This window comes from Panicum virgatum, chromosome 4K (genome assembly GCF_016808335.1).
Source record: "Panicum virgatum strain AP13 chromosome 4K, P.virgatum_v5, whole genome shotgun sequence".
In the NCBI taxonomy this organism is placed as follows: domain Eukaryota; kingdom Viridiplantae; phylum Streptophyta; class Magnoliopsida; order Poales; family Poaceae; genus Panicum; species Panicum virgatum.
The window spans coordinates 38868423-38895589 of NC_053139.1; the positions used below are offsets into that span (position 1 = coordinate 38868423).

The window sequence follows — 27167 nt, forward strand, 5'->3', positions numbered from 1 at the left end:
TCTCGTAAATTTGCTCCCGTAAAAAATTCAAATCCAGACCTAGATGCCACATAGGTTCTCTAACCACTAAATTAGGGTCTCCTCCACACTTATCTCCCTCGTGGCTAGTGGCCTAGCCGCCTCTCCCCCTCTCCGCTTTGCATCCTTTTCGGTCTAGCCTACTAGAATAGTAGAATGTAAGCGGGTTTATTTTGAATACCCATATAAAACCATCTTTATGCGGATTTGAGGATAAGCTCGATTAACCTCTCTCCAAGCCTGGAGCTCGATCCACCATAAAAAGGATTTGCCTAAGATTCGAGGTGCATGGAATCTAGGAGGTGTGTGAAAGCAACAGGAAGTTTCTTACAGGGTCTGAATTGATCGATCCCACATGCCACCAGAGTCTCATCCCTTGTGTCTGCCCTGCCACAATGTGTTTGCTGGGCTCCGAGTGGTGAAGAGGTCAAGGCATGAGGCATCTCTGCTGTCGGCATGTAATCACCTGTCTCCAAAATGCTAGCCAACCAGAATCTCACTACTAGCATATAAAACCCATGCGAGCAAGCAGCCATGCCGCAGAAGCGCAGAGCGATCGCACAAGCAGAGCTCATCACCGGTGAACTCCGAAGCAGAGCAGCCAGAGCCAGCCACCATGGAAGTGGCCGCCGCCGCACGAGACCTCCTCGCCCCCGGCGCCCTCCCCGCCCTCCTCCTCCTCCTCCTCGCCGCCCTCTACGCGCTGCGCCGCCGCGCCGGCGGCGGCCTCCGCCTCCCGCCGAGCCCGCTGGCGCTGCCCTTCCTGGGCCACCTCCACCTCCTGGCCCCGCTCCCGCACCAGGCGCTGCACCGCCTCGCCGCGCGCCACGGCCCGCTCCTCTACCTCCGCCTGGGCTCCGTGCCCGCCGTCGCCGCCTGCTCCCCGGACGCCGCCCGCGAGGTGCTCAAGACCCACGAGGCCGCGTTCCTCGACCGCCCCAAGCCGGCGGCGGTGCACCGCCTCACGTACGGCGGGCAGGACTTCTCCTTCTCGGCGTACGGGCCCTACTGGCGCTTCATGAAGCGCGCGTGCGTGCACGAGCTCCTGGCGGGGCGCACCCTGGAGCGCCTCCGCCACGTCCGCCGCGAGGAGGTGGCCCGCCTCGTTGCGGCGCTGGCGCGGAGCGCGGCGGGCGGCGCCGCCGTCGACGTGAACGCCGCGCTCATGGGGCTCACGGGGGACGTCGTCTCCCGGATGGTGATGAGCCGGCGGTGGACCGGCGACGACGTCGACACGGAGGAGATGCGGGCCGTGGTCGCCGAGACCGCCGAGCTCACCGGCGTGTTCAACCTGCAGGACTACATCGGCGTGTTCAAGCACTGGGATGTGCAGGGCCTCGGGAAGCGTATCGACGCCGTGCACCGCAAGTTCGATGCCATGATGGAGCGGATCCTGACGGCGAGGGACGCCGAGCGGCGGCGGCGGCGGGAGGAGGAGGCCGCCGGCGGCGAGGGAGAGGCAGGCGCCAAGGACGTGCTGGACATGCTCTTCGACATGCACGAGGACGAAGCCGCCGAGATGCGGCTCACCAGGGATAACATCAAAGCCTTCATGCTGGTACGCCCATGGCGATTATAAATTTTTCTTCTTCTTGTATTGTACTGATAGTACTATTATTTAGTGCAGCGATGTTATATATCAGACTGCTGCGTAGATCCAATCATGCATCGGGTCAAGTGAAAAACGAAGAAAAATAGTTCCTTCCATGTGATTGATGCCAACAAATGTATCCAAAGTATCCAACGCTATAGATGGCCGTTTGGCCCGATGCCCATGGGGGCCCGAGACCCGGCCCAATTTAGCTCGACTCGAGCACGATCCGGCCCCGATTATTATTGGGCTCCGGGCGGCACGGGCACGATAGCGGGGCCGTGCCTGGGCCTCACTGTCAGCCCATGGACGCGTCCAGGCACGGCCCGAAAAAGGGCGGCCCGATCGGCTCGATGTGTAGCACGATAGGCCCGTTTAAATACTATGTTATCTATTATCAAACTCTATTTAAACATTTTTGGGCCGCCGGGCTCCCGGGCCAAACGGGCCGGCCCTGCCCGATTAAATCAAGTTCGGGCCGTGCCTGGGCCGGCACTTCAGCCCATGGGCAGACACGACACGGCCTGTTAATATTTTCATGCTTAAGCGGGTCGTGCCTAAACGGACCATACTTAGACGGGCTCGTGCCGGGCCGTGCCGCCCGTTTGGCCACCAATATCCAACACCACGCTAACATCGAGAGAACTAGCTATTTCTAGAAGTAGAAAAAAATTCTTTTTTTATCCATTTTTTCTAAAAAAATAGAGGTTACTATTTGGCTATAATTTCGGCAAAGTTTATAAAATTTGAGCATGCTTTTTCCGCAGGACATCTTCGCGGCCGGCACGGACACGACGACGATCACGCTGGAGTGGGCGCTGTCGGAGCTGATCAACAACCCGGCCGTGCTTCGCCGCGCGCAGGCGGAGGTGGACGCCGTCGTGGGCGCGTCCCGGCTCGCCGACGAGTCGGACGTCCCCAACCTCCCCTACCTGCAGGCCGTCGCCAAGGAGACGCTCCGCCTCCACCCGACGGGCCCGCTGGTGGTGCGCCGCTCCCTGGAGCCCTGCAAGGTCTCCGGCTACGACGTCCCCGCCGGCGCGACGGTGTTCGTGAACGTGTGGGCGATCGGGCGCGACCCGGCGAGCTGGGCGCCCGACCCGCTGGCGTTCCGGCCGGAGCGGTTCCTGGAGGGCGGGAGCGCCGCCGGGGCGGACGTGCGCGGGGGGCACTTCCACCTGCTGCCGTTCGGGAGCGGGCGGCGGATCTGCCCCGGCGCGGGGCTGGCCATGCTGGTGGTGCAGGCGGCGCTGGCCGCCATGGTGCAGTGCTTCGAGTGGGAGCCGGTGGGGGGCGCGCCCGTGGACATGGAGGAGGGGCCCGGGCTCACGCTGCCGAGGAAGCGCCCGCTCGTCTGCACCGTCAAGGCCAGGTTCGACCCCATGCCGGCTCTGGCCGCCGATGAGGGCGCGGCGGCGGCGGCGGCCGGTGAGGAGTGACGGCGGCAGACGTGTTCATTCGTCGAGCTGGCATTGGATTTGTGTCGTATGAAAGTGGAACTCTGTTATATCTCGAGGTTGGGATCACCGCAGTAGTTGTAGCTGCTCGTGTAAGCTTTTGTGATCTTGTGGGCTTGTTGTCGCCATGGGCCTATGTTGGGGGTATCATTGGTCAACTAAAGGCCACGAAAATGGAATGGCTCTCACAGCCCAAAAACTGTTGTAGGTTTTGCAGTCCTAGTTGTCCTGTTGATCCACGACTTTATCAGCAACCTCACTTATTGCCTTCTTGGCACGGTACCATGTTAGGTGCACGAATTTTCGTTATATAGCTGCCCTGCACTGTAATTGTGTTTGGACTTAACTGGAGTGGAAACAACTGTTATGAGTCATCTGAAATTCGTGAGTTCAAAAGGCCTGCTGATTAAAAACCGTTGCCCTACGCGGCCCCCGCTGTCACGACACGTGAAATCCCGCGCCGCAATGGTGCCGCACGGACAACCGAGAGCTCACCTCCCCTCCTCAAAACAAAACCGCGCGTCCCTGCTGGCGTGCCGAACAGCGCACACACGGGTCCCTACGGTGACCACGCCGTGCGGCACGCCGCGGCCAGCGATTACTTTGATAAAATGGGTTGTGTGCCTCGCTGTGGACTAGCAAGCGCCTTCCGTCCTTATCCTCTCCCTACAGGACACAAGGGCGACAGGGAGGCGATTTGGGTTTGCCGGCGGCGATTCGGCCGGGTCCCTTCGCTGTCGACGTTTTGACGTTGGTGGAACTAATAAGATCGCCAGGTGTTCCTATGGCCACGGCGGTGTTCGTGCTCCTCCAAGGGGCCTTCTCCGGAGACGGCGCCCGGAGTTTGACAGCCATTAGGCTGTGCTCGTCTGCACACATCTCTTGCGGCTTTCCAATGTTTGGGATCGTTCTGCTAGCTTGGGAAGAGAAGTTGGTTCCTTGCCTCGGTGGTCTCTGGCGCTGGGTGGCGGCCTGGTGCTTCGATTCCGGCGAGCGACCCTGGTGTGCGTGCGTGTGTTTTCTTTGTTCTTCAGGGTGTTGTCTGTAATATGGGGTTTGTACTGTTCACTGTTTAATATAATCTCCACTCTTCGCAAAAAAAAAAAAAGGCCCGCTCTCTCGTTCTTGAGGCAAACATAGTTTTACGGATCAGGCTAACATACAGCCCGCAGTAAGTTAGGTTGCCGTACGGCTGCTTCTTTTAGAAAAAAATCACTAATTATATTTTGGACTCGGCTATATTACGGCCGGCCATAAAACTTGTCTTCCGTACGGCCGCTCCATTTTAGAAAAAAAACCTGTCGCTTTCTACTTGGGCCCCGCTAACTTGCGTGCCCCGTTTCTTTTCTTCCCCACGTGACCAACTTGCCTCCAGAGATAAATTAGCTGGCTCCTCGCCCCTGCTGCCCCTATATAGCAAAAAAAAAAGCTTAAACTGCTAAATTCCGGCCGCCGGCACCATCAACCGAAGGAAAAAAAAAGCTCAAGTAAATACAAAGGAAAACGAAGATAGTGCCATAAAATTGACTGTCTAAACCAGGGAAATACATTTTTCACTCACTCCCCAAAAGAAAATGCTGCTGCAGATTAGTTTTTGCGTTCATCTGCAGTGATTTTAGGGTTCATCCCCAGCAACTACCCCTTCCCCCAAGAGAAACAGAATCTGAGCCCCCAATTTTTTCTATGTCTACAATGCATCTATAAATAGTTATCATCTATCCAAAATAGAACTTGCTTGATCATGCGCCCATGCTCCACCTGCACGCTGCTGGCCCCTCCACCCCCAATCACCCCACCCAAAGGTCCTTTGTGTTCAAGCTGCAAAATGTAGTTGGGGGGGAGCAGCATGCTAGTTTTGTGGATTCTAGCAGTAATATTGTGAAAATTGCTTACACAAAGTACTCTGTTATGCCTTTATATGAACAAATTATTGCCTGGAGAAATTGCACTATCCTGCCAAGCAAATAGAAATATAAAATCCTCCGGACTAACCACACAAGGTAACTCCTCTCTAGCTGACTGATGATCTGCTTGATTCTACTATATTTTTCTGATTTTGGTCACCTACATAATATTATGGTAAAAAGGTTGTTGGTAACATGTAGTCACAAACCACATAAGAAAAAAAGAGATGTAGTAAAAAAATTGAAAGATTTCACTACTGAATTGGAGCCCCCCCCCCCCACACACACCAATAAGTGCATGAATATGCTGAGAAAAAATGACAATTAATTTACTTATTTTGCTTACTACGAATCCAATTTAATTATATAAATTTTCCCCCTACCTATTTTGTGATGCCACATGTCTATTTTGTGATCAAATGCTAGTCTTGAATGCATTTGTTGTTTGCTAGTTACATAGCACCTATTTGCCTGCTATACCCCTAATTTGCTTGGTGAATAACACTGTTTTGCTTCCTGAATTGTAGGTAAAAAATAGGAGCTGAGGGGTTAAGTATTTAAATGAGCTTCTAACTATGATCTTCTAGGAGTCAATGTTAGAGCGATACTAAAACACTACCGGACATGCTGGAGTGCCAAAATATGATTGCAAAAATAGAATGTACTAGACTAAAAAAATTGCTAAAACATAATAAGTAAACTACTTAGGTGTTCAGAATTTATCAAATATTTGTTCAGTTCAGAATTTTCATCTCCACTACTATGCTAAAATATATAGATGCCTACAGATAAGTGCTCGATTTGAAAAAAGGGTATGCTCAAGGGCATTTGAGAGGGGCAGGAGGGCAACATATGAGAAAATGGATTAAATTGCTTGCACACCTAATAGCCATGATGGGATATGCGCCAAATAGCTGCAATCTGTTCACCGGTGCATCCCTGTGGAGGTTGCGACAGATAGAGCTACTCACCAACCTAAGAACTGCAATCTGCAATAGTTGAAGGAAACTAGTTGCTAGCTCATCACCACTGTGCACAAAAAATGGAGAGGGGGATTACTACGGATGCAAAGTGGGTTGCGAGAGAAATATAGAGAGATATGGAATGAAATTACTTTCGCACCTCATGCACTTGAAAGATCCGCACCAGATCCTCCGATCCTCCGCGCTAGCTGCCTCGATCCTTCCTCTTTTCCAGCTGGATACCAACAAAACAATGATTTGATTAGAGAACTTGTGGCAGTGGAAACACATGGTGCCATGAGAGATAAAAAAATTGCTTAAAGACTTGCATTATTCTGGCTAGTTGTTAACACATTGTTGCCTGAATACATATATTGATTTGCGTATCTGAAAAATCAGAAGAATTGCCCCAATAAATACACCGAGTTTGCCATATTCTTAACCATTACTACCGGACCACATATTTGTTAGTTGGTTTACGGTATGTTGCCTGCATGATGAAATATGTGGTCCGGTAGCCGTTGAGGCCTAGCCCCACCAACAAGAGAAAACAGATGAATAAGTGCATGGTAAATGTCTAGGATAAATTATAAAAAGCATCTGATGCATATAAAAACTGAGTTCATGACTTGTTTCCCATCCCATTTCTATGTTTTACGAAGATATGGAAACAAGCATGAAAAATGTAGAAATACGAGCAAGACGGGATGAGATCATTTTCCATCTATTATAAGTACTATAAAATCCACTTTAGTGAGATTTGTATTGTACCATATTCTTAGAACAAATCAAGTACATATCAGTACTGAACAAAGGAAATTTTCTTAATAATATCATAAGGAACACATTATAAGCATTTTAGTTAATACTAAGTACACATTTAATAATATCAGTTAAGTATTTTTAATTTTTGTTACGAGTAGTTTCAGTAAATCAACAAATCATAAGCTTGTAGCCTTATACTGGACCATACCAATGAAAATAACAGCTACCAATATGATATATCAATATAGAACTAGCGAAAAAGAAAACAGATTGGTCAGTGCTTTTCAATGCTCTTTAGTATCATAATGCAGTTTGAGTAATATTCTGTAGGCATTAGTTAAGGGTTTCATAAGTCTAAATATCCTCTGTTCTCATGCGGGAATGCTAACCTGAAGCCATGAGACATAGACCGAGAGGATTCGGAGAACATTAGGGAGGTCATGATTGCTCTTGCTCCAGCCACTGTTGACGCGCGGCCACTACCAGCAAGTTGAAATTATGAATGAAAATGCAAGGTAAGTGTGTGGGATAAAACAGAAAGCATGATGCAGCTGCATGAGTGCAAAGATTGCAAGAGGAATGCTGACCTTGGAAGCATAGGCATTGGCCTTGTCTAGCACTCTCTCGAGCTCGCCTACGACAGCCGCACCATCATCAGCACACGTCTCTGCAGTATCCAAAAGCAACCTCATTGCATTAGTACCATTCGATTAGCAACCACGCCGCACTCGAATCAAGATACCACTTTCTTTGATTTGGACTAACAACAGAAATTCAAATCAAGATGGTGGGTACAAAAAAAAAACAAAGATCTTATACCTTCTCACAAGCAACGTCACAGCAGCATCCCCAGCACTTGCTGCTGCAGTCTTGAAGCAAGACGAGCAAACCGTGGATACATGAATAAAATATAGGAAACAAAGATTAAAATCTCGATAACAATGCCCCCCAACTTCACCGGGATCCCTCCTTTCAGGAACACTCGGGCATGGTGGCATTCTTTCCGCCCAACTGGCATCCCTCAGGGCCACATCTGTGATCAGTCATGGTGTAGCAGCGGTCGGCGATCTACGCGAGATCCTGGATGTACACTCCCACCAACAGAATGCACCCCCCCCGATAGCCAGCACGCCGGTAGCTCCGGGGCATCATTTGCAACAGTAGACTGCCACGGCAACCATCCATCAGACTATCGCACATGAAACCAACAAATCTAGCTAATGCGCACGAAATTGGGAACGGGGGAGTAGGGGAGCCAAGCCAAGCCCGCACACCCACGACGGTACCTTGGGGATGTTCCCGTAGACTAGGAGCAGCCGGAGGGCGTCCTGCCATGCACCACCGTGTGAGTAGCTCCTCCTCCCTCCTCGATTTAGGATTCTCCCTCTAGCAGAAAACCTAGGAAAATAAGCACCCAAAATCAAATCGATTCCAAATGGAGAAAATCACTGACTCATGTACAGATGATTTCTCACCTTTGTGAGCATCGGCTCCACCTCCACCAATTGGATTCACCTCGCATCTCCACCTTAAAATCCACCAGAAAAAATCCGCCCAAAATCAGTTCGCTTTGCAATGACAAAAGGAAGAGCATCAACAAAATCCATGGGAACAACAGCCCAATGATTCACCTCCGTGGGTGCCCTTGCCTCTCGATCCATGATCTGCACTTCCCACCGCATGGAATCACCAGATCTGAGGGCAACAACGATGAATTGATGAGGGAATGCACGAGATAGAGAGGAGGGAGATGCTAACCTAGATAGAGATGGGGGAGGACACACAAAATGCGAAATGGATGGAGGGGTGCGGGATATCATCGAGCTAGTGGGTCCGGGTCTCCGGGAAGCTTATTTGCCTAGTGGAGTATGGAAAAGTCGCGTGCCTCCGTGAATCCTCCGATCATAAATCAACGGCAGATTGAGGCGGCCGTAAAGATGCTCAAATTTAAGGCCGGCCGGTACAAAGTCATTACCTTATATTTTTCTATTTTAGCAATCTTTCCACTTTGAAAAAAGACTGTAGTTTCAATACCGAGTGTCCAAATCAAAATCCGATTACACAGTTGCACTTCTTTTAACAAGAGCTCCAAAACAAGATCCCATGCCACTATGTTTCAAAGACATATATTTTTGTGTAAGAAAATACTTTTTAGTGTATTCTAATTTGCTTATGAACTTTGCAAAAGTTTCTCATCGTTTTACAAAATATTGCTTGACTCATCTATGTTTAGTAAAGTGGATATTGATGTCAATATTTAGAAGATAGTTGGTTGATGTGATTAGATGATGATGGCAAACAATTGTGTTGGGGTAGGTGGATGTTATTGCACGATCAGTAATAGGTAACTTTAGCAAGTCAATTGAGCAATCTTACTAATTTGTGTTGGTATTTTCTAATCTACGTGAGCAATTTATGTGCATTTAAAAAATATTATTGAAACATATGCAAGTGATGTCTTGTTTTAAAGGTCTTTTCAAAATAAATATAGCTGTGCAATTAAAATTTGAATTCGACGGACGGTTCGAAAACTACAACTTTTTAAAAGAGAGCAATAGAATAAATACTTCTCCGTGAACCTACATATGCATGCAGCCATGCAGTCAAGTTAAAATAAAGCCGACCACTAAGAAGTCTTTACCTAGTTTTACACTGCAACGTTGTCAAATGTCTTGACAAAGGAACCTGATTCAAATATCCTTTGGACCCAAAAGATAGAGTATATCTCTATATCTCCATATACTACTAAAAAAATTAATTGGGAGACCGGTGCATCGTGCAATCAACACGCACGACCCTGATGGCCTGATCGTCCTGCCGTCTGCTAATTTTCTTTTTTTTATCAAGAACTCATCATGCTTTTAAAGAAAGCAATAACGTGACAAGGTTATTACAATCCTGCTGGGAAACCAGCTTCACCAAAGCACGGCACCGGCCACAAGGGGCACAAAGAGAAAGAACAAGCTTCCACACAGATAGTGGCGGAGCTTAGTGGAGACCAAAGGGGGTCATGCCCCCTCCCCCCCCCCGGCTCAACGCAATCTCCACTAAATCAATAGTAATTTGTTACTGTTCATAAATATTTAGTGCTAAATTATATAGGTTCCCCCCTCGTTTAGTGTTTAAGCTCCGCTAGTGCACACAAAGTATCTAGCAAAGACTCCGACATATAGAAATCAAACAAACTCATCAACCGGAGGCCGAGAGCGTCTAAACTCAACAAAATTTGAAACCCACATCTTCAGCCTCTCTCTTGTGACTTCCAGCTTCCCTTTATCATCTTCACGTAAAAGTATCCTCCACTTCTGCAAAAAAAAAGATCAGATTTGTACAGCACGTCAATCGGCGAAGTGGGGAAGATCTTCTCAATCATCATCTTGTTCCTATTTGTCCAGAGAGCCCACGCTACCATAGAAAAGTGGAAAAGTTTTAAGTCATAATCTTTACACCTCAGAGGTAACCAAACACCCAAGGAATCCGCCATGCAAGATGGTGCCCTGTCCCGACCCAGCGCCTCCTTGAAGCAGCGCCACACACAAGTGGAAATAGCACAGCCAAAAATGATATGATCCACATTCTCGACCACTCCACAAGCAAGCATCTACTATCACCTTTCTAGTTCTTCCCTTTAAGAGCTTCACCTGTCTCTAACCTGTTTGAAAGGCTAGCCACAAAAAATCTTTGAGTTTCATTGGCATTTTGTTTTTCCAGAGTTTTTGCAATCTTTTGCTGACAACCCCTTCAAAAGATAACAATCTGTACATGGATTTGGTCATATACAGTCCAGATTTTTCAAACTTCCAGTGCACTTGATCTCCCTCCTCCCCCAATTGATATCTGTATAACTCCTATAGTAAGGCTTCCCACTCTTTCACCTCTTCTTCTCCAAAGGATCTTCTAAAATTAATAGACCACTCCTCCCCGTCCCAGCAATCGCTGACCATAGCTTCTTTGTCCCTATAATAGTTATATAGCCTAGGAAACGGCCTTTTCAATTTGGTTTTTTTAATCCAAATGTTCTCCCAAAATTTAGTCTTCTTGCCATCATTAACTTTAAAGACAGCCCCCACTCAAATTTCATTTTCACTTTTTGCAAAATTGTGACCCATGAGCACCCCTCCAGTTGGCCAAGCTGTATCTACTTAGATATTTTGCTTTCAGCAGCCTGCAGACTTGGTTCCCCTCTTTGTCCCTGTACAGTCTCCAAATCCATTTTGCTTAGAGTGCTTCATTAATTTTCTGGTATACATAATGCCTAGGTCTCCAAAATCTTTAGGAACACAGACTTTCTCCCACTTCACCATGTGGTATTTGAACTTGTCAATGTCTCCCCTCCAAAATAATTTGGATCTTATAAAGTCCATTTGTTGATGATTACCCTAAGAAAGTAGGAACACTCCCATCAAATATATTGGAATGCTACTCAGGGATGAATTAGTCAGCATCAATCTACCCCCTGAAGATAAGTTCCTCCCTTTCCATGGTTGCAATTTCTTTCTCATTTTATCTAGAGGCCCCTCAAAAGCTTTAATGCCCAAACTTTTATGGGACATTTACAAGCGTGCCCTTAGTTGAGCCGGCTTCCTCATTTCTACCCTTACTTCTCCCACCTCCTCAGATTTGCCCTCCCACGCGCGGAGCTTGCTCGGAAATCACCTCGGACGCCGTCTCTGTCATGTTTGCCGTCTCTTACATGTGGATCCCACCTGGCAGGCTGTCTTTCCCCATTGCCGGATCCTATCGAGGTGCTCCTCCACGCCCCGCCCCTCCGGCGGTCCGGCCGTGCCGAGCCGGCCGGCGCGCAAGGCCGCGGCTCCCCTTGCCGATCCCGTCCCCGCGCTGCCGTGCTCTCGCTGCTCCCCTCCCCGCGCCGCCCCTCCCGCCGCACCGGCCACGCCGCGCTCACCTCCCCGCGCGGCCCTGCTCACTGCTCCCCTCCCCGCGCCGCTCGCACTGCTCGTCGCCCCTCCCGCCGCACCGCCCTGCTCGCCGCCCCTTGGGAGAGGCTGAGCTTTCCCCCGAGCGCATCCACCACTCCTTCCCCACTGGCTTGCCGGAATCGTGTGTTTTCCCCAAAGTCGCCGCCCACCACACTTCCACGACGGCGAGCAATCCCCGCCGCTCCGAGTCGCCTCTGCCCAAGCCGACACTTCGGTGAGCTCGCCACCACCCTCACCGTTGTTTCCCCCACGTCAATTTCCCCAGCAGTGCTGCCGTTTGCGCCCTCCACAGCATCCTTCCACCGCCGTTCCCGGGCGCATGTCGCCAGCCACCGTTGCTCGTCGGCCGGCCAATCCGAGGGCACGGGAGTACTCCCCGCTTGCCCGCGTTGGTCTGCGCCCAGCCGGCCTCCCCGGCGGCCAGCCGGAGCACCGGCCCAGCCCCGTCGCCGGAGGGCGCTGCCGCACGAGCTCCTCTCCAGCCGGCCAGCTCGGGCCTGTCCCCGCGCCTCTCTCTCTCGGCCGTGAGCACAGAGGGTGGCGACGGCGAGGGGTTGCCTTGCATACATACATTCGTCGACCGACACATGCATCCTTCACGGCGATGTCAAATCTGCAAACATACACGCACTCGCAAGCTCACAAGTCAGGCACTCTAACCACTCATCACAAGAGCGCGCGAGAGAACAGAAGATGGCAAGGTCCTCGCTGCGGGCCGCCGCGCTGCTCCTGCTCGTGCTCGCCGCGTCGTGGCTCCAGGCCTGCGACACCGCTTCAGGGTTCTGCGCGAGCAAGTGCGGCGTGCGGTGCGGGCGGGCGAGCGCGGCGGCGAGGGGCGCCTGCATGAGGTCCTGCGGGCTGTGCTGCGAGGAGTGCAACTGCGTGCCCACCGGGGCGGGGGCGCGCGGCGGCGGCAGCGGCGGCGGCGGTGGCAACGAGTGCCCCTGCTACCGCGACATGCTCACCGTCGGCCACAGGAAGAGGCCCAAGTGCCCCTGACCGCCGCGCCGGCCGTCAGGGAAGCGAGCTAGAGGCGGACGTACGGCGGGGTCAAATCGACAGATGAGATGTAGTCACTGGATCGGGCTATCAGCTACCCAGTCCCTGCTACGTATGTGTGCGCGTATCTCTCTCCACTAAATACCGTCCATATGCTAATCTACCGGTATGTATTACTACGGCAGTGTAGTAGCATTATGCGTGTGACGTTCTATAGTAGGTACTGCTACTTCGGATGATCCAAAGAGTGAGCTCATTTGTATGGGTTCATGTCATGCGCGAGCCTCGAGTGTCAAAAAAAAATCTACAAACATACTGTTGGATGACAACTTCACTATCAAAGTTTCAGACTCCTCTCAATGGGTCCGGGGCCGCGGCTCGCCGCTCCTCTGTCTCAGCTCGGCTCCGCCCGAGTTCCCCTGCTCTCACTGGCTGGTGAGCCCCGGGTCCACATTTCAGTGAGAGTAGGTGGCGGATCTGTGTGAGCGTGAGGATGCTTGTAGCAGATCTGGCCGGATATTTCGTGGGTTTTTTGCAGATCTAATTATTCTTCAACAGAAAAATGCATTGTAAGACTTGAAAAATCACAATAAATTGTTGGATGCTCAGAAAAATATGAAACCCATTTTTATATATTCCTTGTTCCCAGGTCTATACTTTGGTCAAATTGGTTTTCATAAAAATTTCCACAAATTATCTATACACACTAAAATGCCTCAAATCTTGTTTAATTCATATTAAATTCTTATGAGCTCCTAAAATTATGATTCTTTTTTTGCTACTCTAATAGGTTTAAATGTGTTAATAGCCCATTATCTTATTCTTTTTCACCATTCCACTTACACCAGGCGCCACTGTAGGTAGCTCTAATAAGGTTCAAAAATTTCTACAAAAAATATATTTAAGAATCTATATGCAAGTATGCACTAAATCTAAAATCTTGTTACAAAATTCAAATATTTGTGTACAGCATTTTAAAACTACATTTCCTAGTCATTTTGGATAAAATAACATAAATATCAGGTGTGGTCCAAAAAATCTGAAACTTGGCATGGAGTCATATTATGGTCATAGAAGCTTGACATAAAAAAATCACAAAATTTGACAAAATTTGGTGTATACGTTGTTCAAAAATGGACACATTTCCAAAGAAAGTCACAGAATATTTAACTTCAACTTCCTAATTTGAACTAGTTCGAATAATTTTTTCATTATTTTGACTTGACTTTTCGAATACTTAGTCATTAGAGCCACATAAACTTAATTCTCTCACAAACTTACCCCTTTTTGAGTTTTTAGTATTTTCTAGCATTTTAAAACTATATTTCCTTTTTACTTTGGATAAAATAAAACAAATATCAAATGTGGTCCAAAAAACCTGAAATTTGGCATGGAGTCATATTATGGTCATAGAAGATTGACATAAAAAAATCACAAAAATTGGCAAAAGTTGGTGTATATATTGTTCACAAATGGGCACATCTTCAAAGAAGTCGCAGAACATTCAACTATAACTTCCTAATTTGAACTACTTCGAATACTTTTTTCATTATTTTGACTCGTCTTTTCGAATACATGTTCATTAGAGCCAGACAAAGTTAATTCCCTGAGAAACGAACTTCTTTTCCAAATTTTACTATTTTTTAGCATTTTTGAACTATATTTCCTACTCATTGTAAAAATAAATAAATAAATACTAAATGAGGTCCAAAAAACCTGAAACTTGGCAGGGAGTCATTTCATGGTCATAAAAGTATGCAATAAAAATTTCACAAGATTTTGCAAAAGTTGGTATATACGTTGTGCACATATGGCCACATCTCCATATAACTCGGATAACATTGCACTCGAACATCGTCATTCGTATTACGTTGGATACTTCTCCCATTATTCTAACTTGGCTTCTCGAATACATGCTCATTAGAGCCACACAAAATTAATTCCGAAGAAACGAACTTCTTTTCCAAATTTTACTATTTTCTAGCATTTTTGAACTATATTTCCTACTCATTGTAAAAAAATAAAATAAATACTAAATGAGGTCCAAAAAACCTGAAACTTGGCAGAGAGTCATTTCATGGTCATAAAAGTATGCAATAAAAATTTCACAAGATTTCGCAAAAGTTGGTGCATACGTTGTGTACATATGGCCACATCTGCATGTAACTCAGATAACATTGCACTCGAACTTCGTCATTTGGACTACGTTGGCACGCGACGACAAAGCCGGTTCCGGGGTCGTCGCCGACTTGGCACGCGTCGCCTGGCAAGCCATCCTTGCCGCCCACGAGCTGGCCATCGCGGCCGAGAAGGCCTCCACCCTCGCTACCAACAAGGCTCAGGCGACAGCCGACGGTGGTATCTACGCTGTATTGCATCTTCGTGCTAAGCATACACACCTCTCCTCCACCAACGCCGCCTCCCGGAGCTTCCCCTCCCGCCACAGGCTCTTCACCAGCAGCGCCTTGGTGGTCGCGTCGGGCGCGACCCCGGCCGCGCGCATTTCGTCGAACACCCTGAGGCCCTCAGCAGCACGCTGTACATCTACCCGTCGGGCCGCAGCTCGCACTGCCGCACCACCGGAGCAGGTCTGCACCGCCGCCCTCCTTCACGGACACCACCGATGGCAGCAATCAGCGGCTCACCATGTCCGAGGTGCGCGAGCACGCGTCGCGGGAGTCAGCGTGGATCGTCGTCCACGGCCAAGTCTACGACTGCACTGAGTACCTCAAGGACCACCCGGGCGGCGCCGGCGGCGCCGACAGCATCCTCATCAACGCCGGCACCGACTGTACCGAGGAGTTTGACGCCATCCACTCCGATAAGGCCAAGGCGCTCCTCGACGCCTACTGCGTCGGCGAGCTCGTCGGCGCCACTGACACCTCCTCTGCGCACGGCGCGTCCAGCAGCCTCGCCCCTATCCGCGAGGACGGGGCCATCACCAGGGGCGCCCCGCCGGCGCCCGTGGCGCTGTCCAACCCGCGCGAGAAGGTCCCCTGCCGCCTCGTCGGCAACGAGGAGCTGTCCCGCGGCGCCCGCCTGTTCCGCTTCGCGCTGCCGTCGCTGGACCAGGTGCTCGGCCTCCACGTGGGCAAGCACATTCTGGTGTGCGCGACCATCGACGGGAAGCTGCGCATGCGGGCGTACACGCCGACGAGCACCGTGGACGAGGCCGGCCACTTCGAGCTCCTCGTGAAGGTGTACTTCAAGCACGAGCTCCCGGAGCTCCCCAACGGCAGGCTCATGTCCTAGTACCTGGACTCGCTCCCGATCGGCTCCAACATCGATGTCAGGGCCCCCCTCGGCCACGTCGAGTACACCAGCTGCGGCAGCTTTGTTCCGGCAATCAACCGCGATGATCACTCTGCTCACAGGAGGAAGAACGCACACGAACACGCTGGGAAAACAGAGGATTTTGTGCGGCTCAAATCAGCTCCGCGTTTTCTCTGTTTATATAAGCAAAAGAACTCTGATTTACAGGCCACGATCTGCACGATCAGGCACAACGCACAACCCGCCATGATCTCCACCTGCTGCGCCATCCCACAGGTCAATCATGGCGTGAAGTTCGGGACTCCACTCGCCCGGCTGAAGCGCGCACGGCGAGAGGTGGACGCGCTCTGCTTCAATTGAAAACAGAGCTCTCAACACTAAGACTGAAACTCTGAAAACGCACACTAACTCTGTAAACTAAAGCTAAGTCTGAACTCTGAAGCTGAACTGAAACTTGAGCTGAAACCGTGCATGCGGACACCTGAATTAACCATCAAGCTTCACGGTCGACGGCGAGCCCCGTAAGGCGAGCCGCCTCACGATGGTCGCCGGCGGGAGCGGGATCACACCGCTGTACCAGGTGATCCAGGCGGTGCTGCGCGACCAGCCGGAGGACCGGACGGAGATGCACCTTGTCTACGCCAACCGGACGGAGGACGACATCCTCCTGCGTGGCGAGCTCGATCGGTGGGCGGCGGAGCACCCGGACAGGTTCAAGGTGTGGTACGTGGTCAGCCGGGTGAAGCGGCCGGACAACGGGTGGAAGTACGGCGTCGGGTTCGTCACGGAGGCCGTCCTGCGGGAGCACCTGCCAGAGGGCGGCGACGACGACACGCGGCGAGAACAGGGGAGGTGGCGCGGCGGGAGGGCCGGGCTGGCGCGATGGCCGGGACGGCGCGCCCGGAGGGGTGACGCGGGGAGGGGAGCGGCGAGAGGCAAGAGCAGGGCGGCGCGGCCGGAGGGGTGACGCCGGGAGGGGAGCGGCGAGAGGCGAGAGCAGGGCGGCGCGGCCGGAGGGGTGGCGCCGGGAGGCGAGCGGCGAGAGGGGAGAGCAGGGCGGCGCGGTCAGAGGGGCGGCGCGGGGGAGGGGAGCAGCGAGAGGCGAGAGCAGGGAGGCGCTGCCGGAGGGGCGGCGCGGGGAGGGGAGCGGCGACAGGCGAGGGCAGGGCGGCGCGGCCGGAGGAGCGGCGCGGGGAGGGTTGCGCGGCCTGGGCTGCACGGCGAGAGCACGGCGGCGCGGGGAGGGGAGCGGCGACCGGCGAGAACAGGGGAGGCTGGTTCCATTTGGAACGCGGATTGGGAAAGTGGCTCCTGTTGGCTAGGCCCCACCTGTAAGACACGGCAGGACAGACGGAGACGGCGTGGAAGGGTATTTCCGATGGGAGTTCGCGCGGTGAGGGGTAAAACTGAGCACGTCTGTGAACTAAGGGTAGAACTGAGTAAGAGAACTCAACTAAGGGTACGGTTGTAAAAATCCCAACTTTTATCACTCATTGGCAAACCCAAGTAAGACATCAGTAGAGAACCCAGCTTACAATTCAGTATCTTGGCAATTCTGGTCTGTTCCCTCTCATCGACCCCAAAGGTGACTACTTCGCTTTTATGATAATTTATTTTGAGCTCCACCGTTAGTTGTTTAGTCCGTTGCACCCGATTCTGATTTGCACCGTCGATCTGCTTGGAAGCTTGGCGCCCATGTGGAAGGCATCGTCCTGCCATACTATGTTTTGGGCCGTCCGCAGACCCACGGTGAAGAATCAGTTTCCGTCGAGTACCCCCTCCTCCGCACCGCCGGAGCCCGAGCCTAGAATCCATCTCCCCATCACGCAGCCCCGTCGTCCTCTCCCTCCACTCCGACTCCTGCGCCGCGCACCGCAAGCCACGCGCCATTGCGTGGTCGTGGCCCCGCACTCTGTCCTCAGCTCCACCGCCTCCGAGAAGTAAGGCCGCCGCACCGCTGCCATCCCTGCCGAGCTGAGAAGGCCGCCACCATCTTGCCCGTGCGTGTCCTGAGCCCATACGCTGCGTACTAGCGGATGCTCGCGTACCCGCAGATCCACTACATCTACTGCAGCCACCCATTATACACGGACGCATCCCTCGTTGCGAGCTTGCAATGTGCAGGAGAAATTTTAATAGTTGACACTTAATTCGAGTGCCTCACTATTTTTAACATCCATTCGACTGACTTTTAAAATTTGACATAGAACCCACGAATTTCTTCAATCGTGGGGTTTCCCTCCATTTTCCATCTTTTCCTTTTCCTTTTCCTTTCCCTTTCCCTTTCTTATTTCTTATTTCTCATGTCAGTGGACAGATTTGCTCCTGACCTTATCCCCCCTTTTTTTTTTTTTGCTTCCGTTAATACCAACATGCCAGACCCAGTTCTCACCCCCCCCTCTCTCTCTAGAATAGGAAGCTCAACAAACAGTGACGGCGGCGGAAAAGGACGAGCGGCACGCGGCTTTGAGCAATAGCGCTGGCGATGGAAAGGCAGCAGCAATGGCGATGACCCGCCCCGCCGAGCACTGACCCACCCCCACAAACCCACCCACTGCGCGTGATGAACTTGACCTTTGACGGCTCAAGCGCGCACCATGGCTGGTACTGCAAGTTCATCGAGATCATTGTTGTCGAGCTGCACCAGGACTGCGCCAGGGTCGAGTTCTGCGTCAAGCAGTGGCTTGCCACGGACGCGTTGCCGTACCAGCTCTACGCCGAGCGCAGTGGAGGAGTGATGATATGCGTGGTGTCTCGGGGCCGGACGCTGCTGAGGCCCACCGAGCGCCATTGTGTTGAAGGAAAAGATGAAAAATGAAGGGAAACACCTGTAGAAGAAATTAGTGTTAGATGACAAATTGGATGTTAAAAACAGTGATACGTTAGAATTGAGTGTTAAATATCAAAATTTATTGAGGTGCCGCAATTCCCCGCTTCACATAGTGAGCCGAGGATTTGAGGTTTGGGTATTCAACAATTTCAAAGGTTCAAAAAAATTTTGGCTGCCGCTATGCACTTAAGGGCCGCTCGTGTCTCTTCGCGAGCAGCCGTCGCCCGCCGTGCCGCTATGGTTCGCCGCCGCCGACCGAAAGCAGAAAGGAAGCAGCCACACAGGAAGGGGGCAGTGGAATCGGGATAGTTGGTGAAACAGACCGGGTTCCCAAAAGGCGAACCCGTCTTGCTGTATTGTCGTGATAGTCCCTGGATCAGTAGCTATCACATACAGAACTCATTTCAATCGAATACCATAGACATAACTCACGTTTACAACATCACATGGGTTTGTTTATTACATAATCCAAGGGATTGTCATATGAATCTCAGAATACAAGCCCCTTGGGCTAAAAGAAAACAAACAGAAAGCGAAAATGATATCTAGTCTTCTGGACAAACTTCATCTTCACGAATCTTCTCGATCCTTCTCCACAGATAGCTCGGAGTGTTGCTCGGGCCATCCCTCACATCTTCTTCCATTGTCGTCCTGTCGACTCCTTCTCTCGGATCCTGCATCTATCAGTCTATCCCCCAAGGACGGGATAGGTTCACGTCACCATCCGTATGCAAACTTTATGTGGATGCAAACGGTATAAGATAATGCCAAGGATAGGCTATGTTTTCCTATGCAAGCAAAATATGTACAAGTCACCCAAATCACCTTTCGACACGGGCAGCTCCGGCATCCCGGACTCCCGGTCTCCTATCTTCCTCTGCCAAGTATCTCAACCCTGTTTTGGTGCGGGAACTCCCTCTCCCCGTACCCAGGGGCGGAGCCAGGAATTCTGAATAGGGGGGAGCCGACTAAACCCGATCAACATAGTATATTGTATATACGAATACGATGAGTATATTTCAACAGATATTCGCTATGTATGTAGACCCAAAGCACATTTAAGTACACAAATGCATAATCCAATTCATAAAAACAATACATGAAAAAAAGGTTTAGCGACACTAACATTTTTCATTTGAGTCGAACTCTGCATGACTTCATGTCCCAGAAGCCGTCAATAAGTGATTCGGTAGTGAACTTTATTGCAATCTCTTTCTCAATGTAGAGTATCAAGCAATCTCTTAGAAAGCCATCTCCCATTTTACTCCGAAGTCTTGTCTTAATCAGTTTCATTGCGGAGAATGCACGCACTGTCGTTGCAGTTGTAACCGGTAGAGTTAGAACAAGCCGAATCAATCTGTCAAGTGACAACAAAAAATAATTAATATCTACAAACTGAAATATAGTGACAAAATAGTAAGCAACTAAAAATGAGAATAATAGGTGTTATATAACCTGTCAATCAAATAATAATCATCTGATTTTCCTGTTTCTTTTAGCCGACGGCAAAGATCAGCAATATTTGACAAATTCTGAAACCTTGGATCGGTAGGTACATAAAGCTCATAATGTTGTAACTGATGCCTCAAATTAACCATTTCTTGTTCTGAGAAATAAGCTGGATAGAACTTTGAAGCCAACAAGCACACATCATCAATTTTGAGTGAACTGAACGAATCCTTAGGATCCAAAGAAGCGCACAAAACAAGAAGCTCTGTAGCTTGTTCACTGAACATGGAATTCAACTCATGTAATTGTTGATCCACAGCAACTGTGAAAATGTCATATCTGTAGTGATGCTCAACTGTTAGCTCATTTTGCGCACGTGATCGAATGTAGTCTGCATAAAAGGCATTCAAATCTAGAACTGCAATGTCTTGTTTCTTGCAAAATGATGTCACATCACTAATAAGGCTACTCCAACCGTGATCTCTTAAATTCTGAATCAGCTTTTTAGTAGTGGCAACATCATCCATAGCATTGACAATGTCCTGGGATTTTTGCTCTAACTTTTTGCAGAGGAGGTTTGTGATACCCATAAGTTCTTTCATAACATGCAAAATAAAAACAAAGTCAAACGACATCATTAATTTCACAGCACCAGCAGCCTTTGCTCGTCCAGAAGCTGAAGTCCCTGAACCTCTAGCAGTAGCAATATCTTTCAGTACTAGAAATGTTGGCTTGTAAAGCCTTAAAAGGCTGCAAATTGAGTCAAAGTGAGAGCTCCATCTAGTGTCTCCAGGACGTTGCAGGGTTCCAATTTGATTAGCCCCACTGCCAGTTTCAAGCTCATTAAGCTCAATAAGATGCTCAATTTCAGCAACTTGATTGGCATTGAGGTCATCATTTCTCTTGCTGGAAGACACGACCGTATTGACTACAAGAGCAAGATGTTCAAAGAAATTATGAACATCAGTTACCTCTTTTGATGCAGCAACAAGAGCCAACTGTAGTTGATGAGCAAAACAATGAACATAATATGCGTAAGGACAATCTTCCATAAACTTTGCTTGCAATCCATTCCACTCTCCACGCATGTTACTAGCACCATCATATCCTTGTCCACGAATACTTTTTACATCCAATTTATGGTTAGATAAAACTGAGCATATTTCTTGTTTGAGAGTTGCAGAGTATGTATCTCGAACATGAACAAGCTCAAGAAAACGCTCTCTGACGAAGCCATCTTTATCAACAAAGCGAACTACAATTCCCATTTGTTCTTTTCTTGACTCATCTCTAGATTCATCGACAATCAAGCAAAATTTAGCATCACCGATTTCATCACGAATTGCTGATTGCACATTACTAGCCATAAGATCAAGGATTTCTTTTTGAATATCTGGTGAGGTGTACTTAGCATTCCCTGGAGCATTGGCTAGTACAACTGCCTTGACCTCATCATCATATGAAGCTAGAAGTTTTACCATTTCAAGGAAATTACCTTGGTTATTTGAGGCTGCTGATTCATCATGCTCTCGGAAAGGGCACGCTTGGAATGCTAACCATCTGATTGCGTCGATTGATGCTCTAAGATGCAGTCTGTTCTTTCTAATATCTTCATCTGATTGCTTCTCCATCACATGTACAATATGGCCTGACTAATTCTTTAAATTATCATAACATTGAACAGCATAGTTATGAGCAGAGTTACCATCCTTTCCCTGATGAGTCAAGAAGGCACACTTGTTTGAATCATTAACCTTCTTCCAAGTCCTAAAACCTTTCACTGTAAAAACATCAGATCCTACTTTTCCAACTGGTTTCTTAGAAAATAGAAAGCAAGGAAGGCAGAATGCAGCATCTAATTTAGGCGAATATTCTAACCAAGGGAATGCCTTGAACCAATGAGCTTGAAACCTGCGTTGGTGTTTCTTTGGTCCTGAAAGAGGGTATAGTTTATTCTTGAACTCAAATCGGTATGGACCATGTTTCATGTATGCTCTAATAACTTGATCTTGTTTCTCATGAGGATAATCCGAAATTTTACAATGTTTTCCTGGATCTCATTCTACTAATAAAACACTTGTCTCTTCAGAATTAACCCCAGTAACTGTATGCAGTGACTGACTTGGAGCTTCCTCCTGCTCCTCCTCCTCTTCTTCAGTGCCAAACTCAGCGATCCAGGCAGCAACTTCATCTAACTCAGACTCAGAGCATGGATCATCTGAAACATGAACATCTTGTCCTTGTACTACCTCATTCACCTTGTCTTTCTTCTTGAAAAAAAGATTCAATTGTCTTTAGTTTACGTTTATTCATGATTGCCCTAATGCCGTTTACAAATCGATAGCTCAATCAGATTCAAGATATTAGGATTTATAGGATCATAGTATCATACTACTTTAGTAGGAAAATAGAAGTTAAATAAGATAAAAAATACGAAATAATTTCTCACCTAGGAAAATAGACGACATTGTTTATGGCGAGTCCGATTGCCTAGTGCGGCAAATTGGCGCCCTGGCCAACAGGCGACGGCCGCCGGTCGACAGCAACGACAATCGCGAGCACTCCGCTCTGCACTCAGGTCTGCAGGCCGTAGGCGGACATTGGGGAATTGGGGAGGCCGCCAGGCCAGAGGCGAGAGCGATCACGAGATGCAGCAGAGATCGCTGGGAAGGGGAGGCGTCGCGAGTCGCGAGATGCGACAGGGATCGGAAACGTGAAGGGGAGGCGAGACGTCGCTGGGCCCTGGTGCTTGTCGATGGAGAATTGGGAGAGGAAGGGTGATTAGATTGTTAAAAGTCCAAGGCCCAAGTGAGTTTTTCTTTGGCGCATAACATTAGATTAGTGGATTGAATAGAATTAAGAGTACTAAATTTTTTTTGCAACTTTGTTGGGGGGGGGGGCATGGCCCCTGCTGGCCTCCCTTGCCTCCGCTACTGCCCGTACCTCAGCTGCTATCTGACCAGGAAAAGTGGTACTAGAGGGAGGTAGAAAAGTATCTGTGGTTCTAGCTATATTTGTGGTGCCAGATCCAGAGTTGTACATGACTGAGTACGCGGCTATACGTATAGTTTTCACCCTGCAGGGGTTGTACACATGTACCCACTCGCCACGAATCCAGCCGGGAGCGACCCGACTTTCTCCGAGGCACCAGTCAACGAAACTAATGGCTACGGCACCATCCTGCTCCCGGTCTGGGGCGTGTCCTCCCGCAGTAGGTTGCCCGGGCTGTGAAGCAATCTAGAATGGAATCTCTATGGATCCTGCGATCGAGGGTGATAGGGTCCCGCCCTCTCCCCCTGACACTGATACACTATCCTCCTACAGGTATGATGCCGCGCATAGCTAGCTCGGGCTGGGTCCTCCCTCGTAAAGGATAAGTGGTGTGCACGTTTGACATAGTTTCGTCACTAGGGCCACAAAGTCAAGTCCTTCATCCAGCTGAGGTGAGCGTCTTCATCCACAGTAGCATTCCATCAACATGGTCTGCAATCGATACCCATCACAAGTATCGCCTCCTCAACTACTCCTCTACTAAAGTTCCCACCAGAACAGTCTGGCACCTGCCACAGGTGCTCGTCACCCATCACAAGTGCTCACATGATCGTACCCATCACACAATCCCCGGCTCTCGATCCGAAGATCAGGGAAAAGGGTCCGCTCGCCCCCGCTGTAACCTAATCACCAACTCCCGTATATGTGGAGGCAACTTCCAGCAAGCAAGGACTATCACATCATATATTTCGATACCCCAAAACTCACTCATAGTAGCAATAGCATACAACAAATCATTTCTAAGTATGGGAATCAAGGAATACGGTAAATAAATGGCCATGCAAGCTTATCTCATCACACTCCATTTGGGAGCGCAGCGTATCTAGCAAGCAATGCCTAATAGGTACTTAATCGCGAATGGGCGTGAACTTGATAGGTCTTCGTGGTCTTCCTTGGTCTCTAGCGTCTTCTGGTCGTCCGGTACATCCTTCTGGGTCCTCCGGGTGTCGGGGTAGTCCTTCTGGATCTTCTGGTCGTCCGGGACGTCGGTCAACTCCTTCTCGTCAGGACCTAGTCGTAATTACACGTAAATACAGGGGCCGAAGTGCAAGAATGCACAAAACAGGCTCAAATAAGATCCAACATACAACAAAAACTATTCTAACGCGTAGATCATGATTTTAGAAGAATTATGAAACTAGTTTCATATTTTTCGGAGCTCCGGTTGAATTACTGTGAATTTTCTAAGATTAAAGTATTTTCTGGAATTAATAAATGATTATCGTAAAAGGAAAAACACAGAGGTGACATGTGGCAGCGCTAGAGCGTGCCATGAGGCATGATGACGTCAGCATGATGTCACCATGACGTCAGCTCTGCTGACGTCAGCAGTGGACCCTGCTGATGTCAGCGTTGACTGAGTCAACATTGACAGTTGACTGGTCAACCGGGTCAGTGGGGTCCGCAAGTCAGTGGGCCCCATTGGTTAGTCTCTCATATAGACACTTACGAGTGGGACCCGCGTGTAAGGGTTAAACCAGAAAAAGAAAAAGGGAAAAGGATTGTTGGGCCGGAAGCGTTCCATCGGCCCAACTGAAGCTCGGCTTAGGCTCGTGGATCGGCTCAAGAAGCGGTTCGCAGGCCAGCTCGGCCTGCGGCTCGGGGAAAGGCCGGCTTCAGACTGGCTTGGTCCCTTGGCTCGTTGGGCCGGATGCGGCCCAATAGGCGGCGCACGCCCCCCTTCCCCCTCACTCTCTCGTCTCATTCGCTAGGTGGGCCTGTCGATCAGCGGTGGCTGCGGCAGCTGACACGCGGGGCCTGACGGTTGGTGACGGCGGGATCTGGTGTGGCTGGCCAGATCCCGTGCGGCTTGGCTGGGTGCGGCCACGCATGTGGGAGAAGACTGGGGCGGCGGCGGCGGAGCAGAGGAGCTCGCCGACGGCGGTTTGGGTCCGGGCTCGGGTAGGCTCTGGGTCAGGGTTCTCCGGCGGCTCAAGGGTTTCCCGGGCGTGGGTTCCGGGCTCCCCTTCTTCTCCAGCTTCGGTGTCGACGGCAACGGCGGCTCGGACGGAGATCCCCAGCAGGCTTCACGGCGGCGGAGCGTAGCTGTCTTCGGTGGCTATGGGGTTCGGCGTTGCGTCGAGGCTCCCTTCGATGGCAACGGCACTGAGACGGCTCACAGGCTTCTCCTCCCTAGGCAGCGGCGGCTCCTCCCATGGCGACTCGGTGGAGACAAGGGGTGCAGGGCTAGGTCATGGTGCAGCCGCAGATGGCTTGTGCGGATGGCGGAACAGAGCTTTCCCGGCGGCGGAGTAACCGCGACCGCAAGGCAAAGCGGAGGAGGGTTCGGGTGTCATGGTCACGGCAGCGTCGAGCACAGGCAGAAGTCCGGCGGCGGCGTGTCTGCGACGTCGCGACGCGAGTCGTGGCCACGACGCGACGGTTGTGGCGACAGCGGTAGGGCGCGATTAAGGCACGGGCGGACCAAGTGGTCTTGTGTGCGTGCGCAGGGTGTGCGCGGCGCGTCGTGGTGAGGCCACGGCGCGGGTGCGGGTCGTGAGAACGGTGGCGCAGTTGGTCGGAAGGCGAAGCCTTTTGGACCTGGGTGAGCACGCGTGCGAGCTTCAGTTCAGCGAGGTCGCGACGCGGCTTGGTTTGGTGGAACCGGCGCTGGATGTGTAGGTCCTGGCGTGGCGTGTCCGCTACGTCGCGGCATGGTCGTGGCCACGACGCGACGGCGCGAGGGCAAGTCTAGGACGGGTAAAGGCGTGTGCGCGTGCGCGGGCACTCGGCTTTGCCGAGGCCGCGACACAGCCATGGCGCTCGCGGTGTGCCGGTGAATCGGGCCGCGGCGATGCCAGGCTGTAGCGGGGAAAGCGAGGGCGTCGGCATGGCTCCTGCAGGAACAAGAGGACGGGTACCCTACGGCTTCATATAGGGGGCTCATCCTCGGCGTCATGCTCGACGGCTGCACAAGAGGCCAGGGGCATCGGAGAGGTGGTGGCCTACCGGTTCAAGGAGGAGCAGACAGGGGCGGCGCTGGGTCGAGTCAGAGCAAGGACGAGCCGATGCTATGCAGGACGCGCGGCACGTCGGAGTAGTCGATCGGGCGCTGGCCTGGCGATGGCGTTCCCCTTGCGTCGGCGGAGCGGCTTCTCTCCCTCCTTCCTTCTTCTCCCCTCCTTCTTCTTCTCCTCTCCTTCTCCTCCACTTTCTCTATTCTGGTGGCTGGCGGCGACGGAATGGGAAAAGAAGGTCCGGGTTCTAGGGTTCGTGACGGCCGGTGATGGTTTTATAGGCGGCCAGCTAGGGTTTGGGGCTCGGCGCGGGGTGCTCCAAGGCACGGACGCCGAGGATTGCTAGTGGCGGCTTGGGCGCGCGCGGGGGGCTATGTGGCGGCCATCCTGCGGTCGGATGCTCGCAGCGCTAGAGGTTTGGCATGGTGTGGCATGGGCGAGGGCGCGCCGCGGCGGTCGATCAAAAGCGACGCGCGGGGCAGGCAGGATGACGCGAGCACGGGGCAGGCGGCACCGGCGCGCAGAGAGAAAAGCAGAGCAGGCGGCGGCCTCTGCGAGGGGGAAAGGGGAATAGTTTCCCCTCCCCGACAGGCGGGCCTAGGATGGCAGGGAAAGGAGGGGCGCCACGGCTGTGTTGCGCGTCCGCACGGGCGAGTCGGGCCGCACGCGTGTTAACGGGCCAGCGGGTGCGTGTGCGGGCTGGCGGCTGTAGATCGGGCCGGGGTGCGAGGTAACGGGCTGTCGTGGAGGCTGGAAAAGGGAAGGAGCCAGCTGGGCCGGCAGTGGCTTACAGGCCTGCTAGCTTGGTTTAGGTGGGTTCTGGGTTCTGGCTAAACTGGGTCGGATCTGGGCCAAGGTTTGGACGAGTTAGGGCCAGATCAGGTTAGGGTCCGGGTCTGGACTGAGCCAACGGGTTTGGTCCGGGTTAGGGTTAGAGATGGTTAGCGGGTTGTTAGAGTTTGGATTTAATT

At 51.0% G+C, this 27167-nt stretch overlaps 3 protein-coding genes, 1 long non-coding RNA gene and 1 pseudogene across 7 annotated transcripts; 3 read left to right on the plus strand and 2 right to left on the minus strand.

Annotated features, from left to right (window-relative positions):
* The first annotated feature begins 320 nt into the window (after positions 1–320).
* On the plus strand, positions 321–3320 carry LOC120703922 (cytochrome P450 93A3-like). Its single transcript, XM_039988127.1, has 2 exons — positions 321–1576; positions 2377–3320. Exons 1-2 carry the CDS (start codon positions 635–637, stop codon positions 3046–3048), a joined length of 1614 nt encoding a protein of 537 aa, XP_039844061.1. The 5' UTR covers positions 321–634; the 3' UTR covers positions 3049–3320.
* A 902-nt stretch (positions 3321–4222) lies between these two features.
* LOC120703923 lies at positions 4223–8580 on the minus strand. 4 transcript variants are annotated; one of them, XR_005687315.1, is made up of 10 exons: positions 8329–8580; positions 8173–8225; positions 7984–8095; positions 7517–7862; positions 7285–7364; positions 7087–7176; positions 6093–6167; positions 5853–5999; positions 5059–5130; positions 4559–4884 (listed from the first exon to the last, which is right to left on the minus strand). It is a non-coding gene; the product is annotated as an uncharacterized LOC120703923 (long non-coding RNA). The 4 variants fall into 4 exon arrangements; XR_005687316.1 differs by lacking the exons at positions 4559–4884; positions 5059–5130 and adding an exon at positions 4223–4475 and having other exon boundaries at positions 8329–8579; XR_005687313.1 differs by lacking the exon at positions 5059–5130 and having other exon boundaries at positions 8329–8579.
* Positions 8581–11572: 2992 nt separating this feature from the next.
* Positions 11573–12984, plus strand: LOC120705210 (peamaclein-like). Its single transcript, XM_039989681.1, has one exon. The coding sequence runs from the start codon at positions 12331–12333 to the stop codon at positions 12634–12636; it is 306 nt and encodes a 101-aa protein (XP_039845615.1). The 5' UTR covers positions 11573–12330; the 3' UTR covers positions 12637–12984.
* Positions 12985–12995: 11 nt separating this feature from the next.
* Positions 12996–16876, plus strand: LOC120702202 (annotated as a pseudogene).
* Positions 16877–20163: 3287 nt separating this feature from the next.
* On the minus strand, positions 20164–21669 carry LOC120702203 (zinc finger MYM-type protein 1-like). The gene has a single exon (XM_039985935.1). It carries the CDS (start codon positions 21667–21669, stop codon positions 20164–20166), a length of 1506 nt encoding a protein of 501 aa, XP_039841869.1.
* Between the last annotated feature and the right edge of the window lie 5498 nt (positions 21670–27167).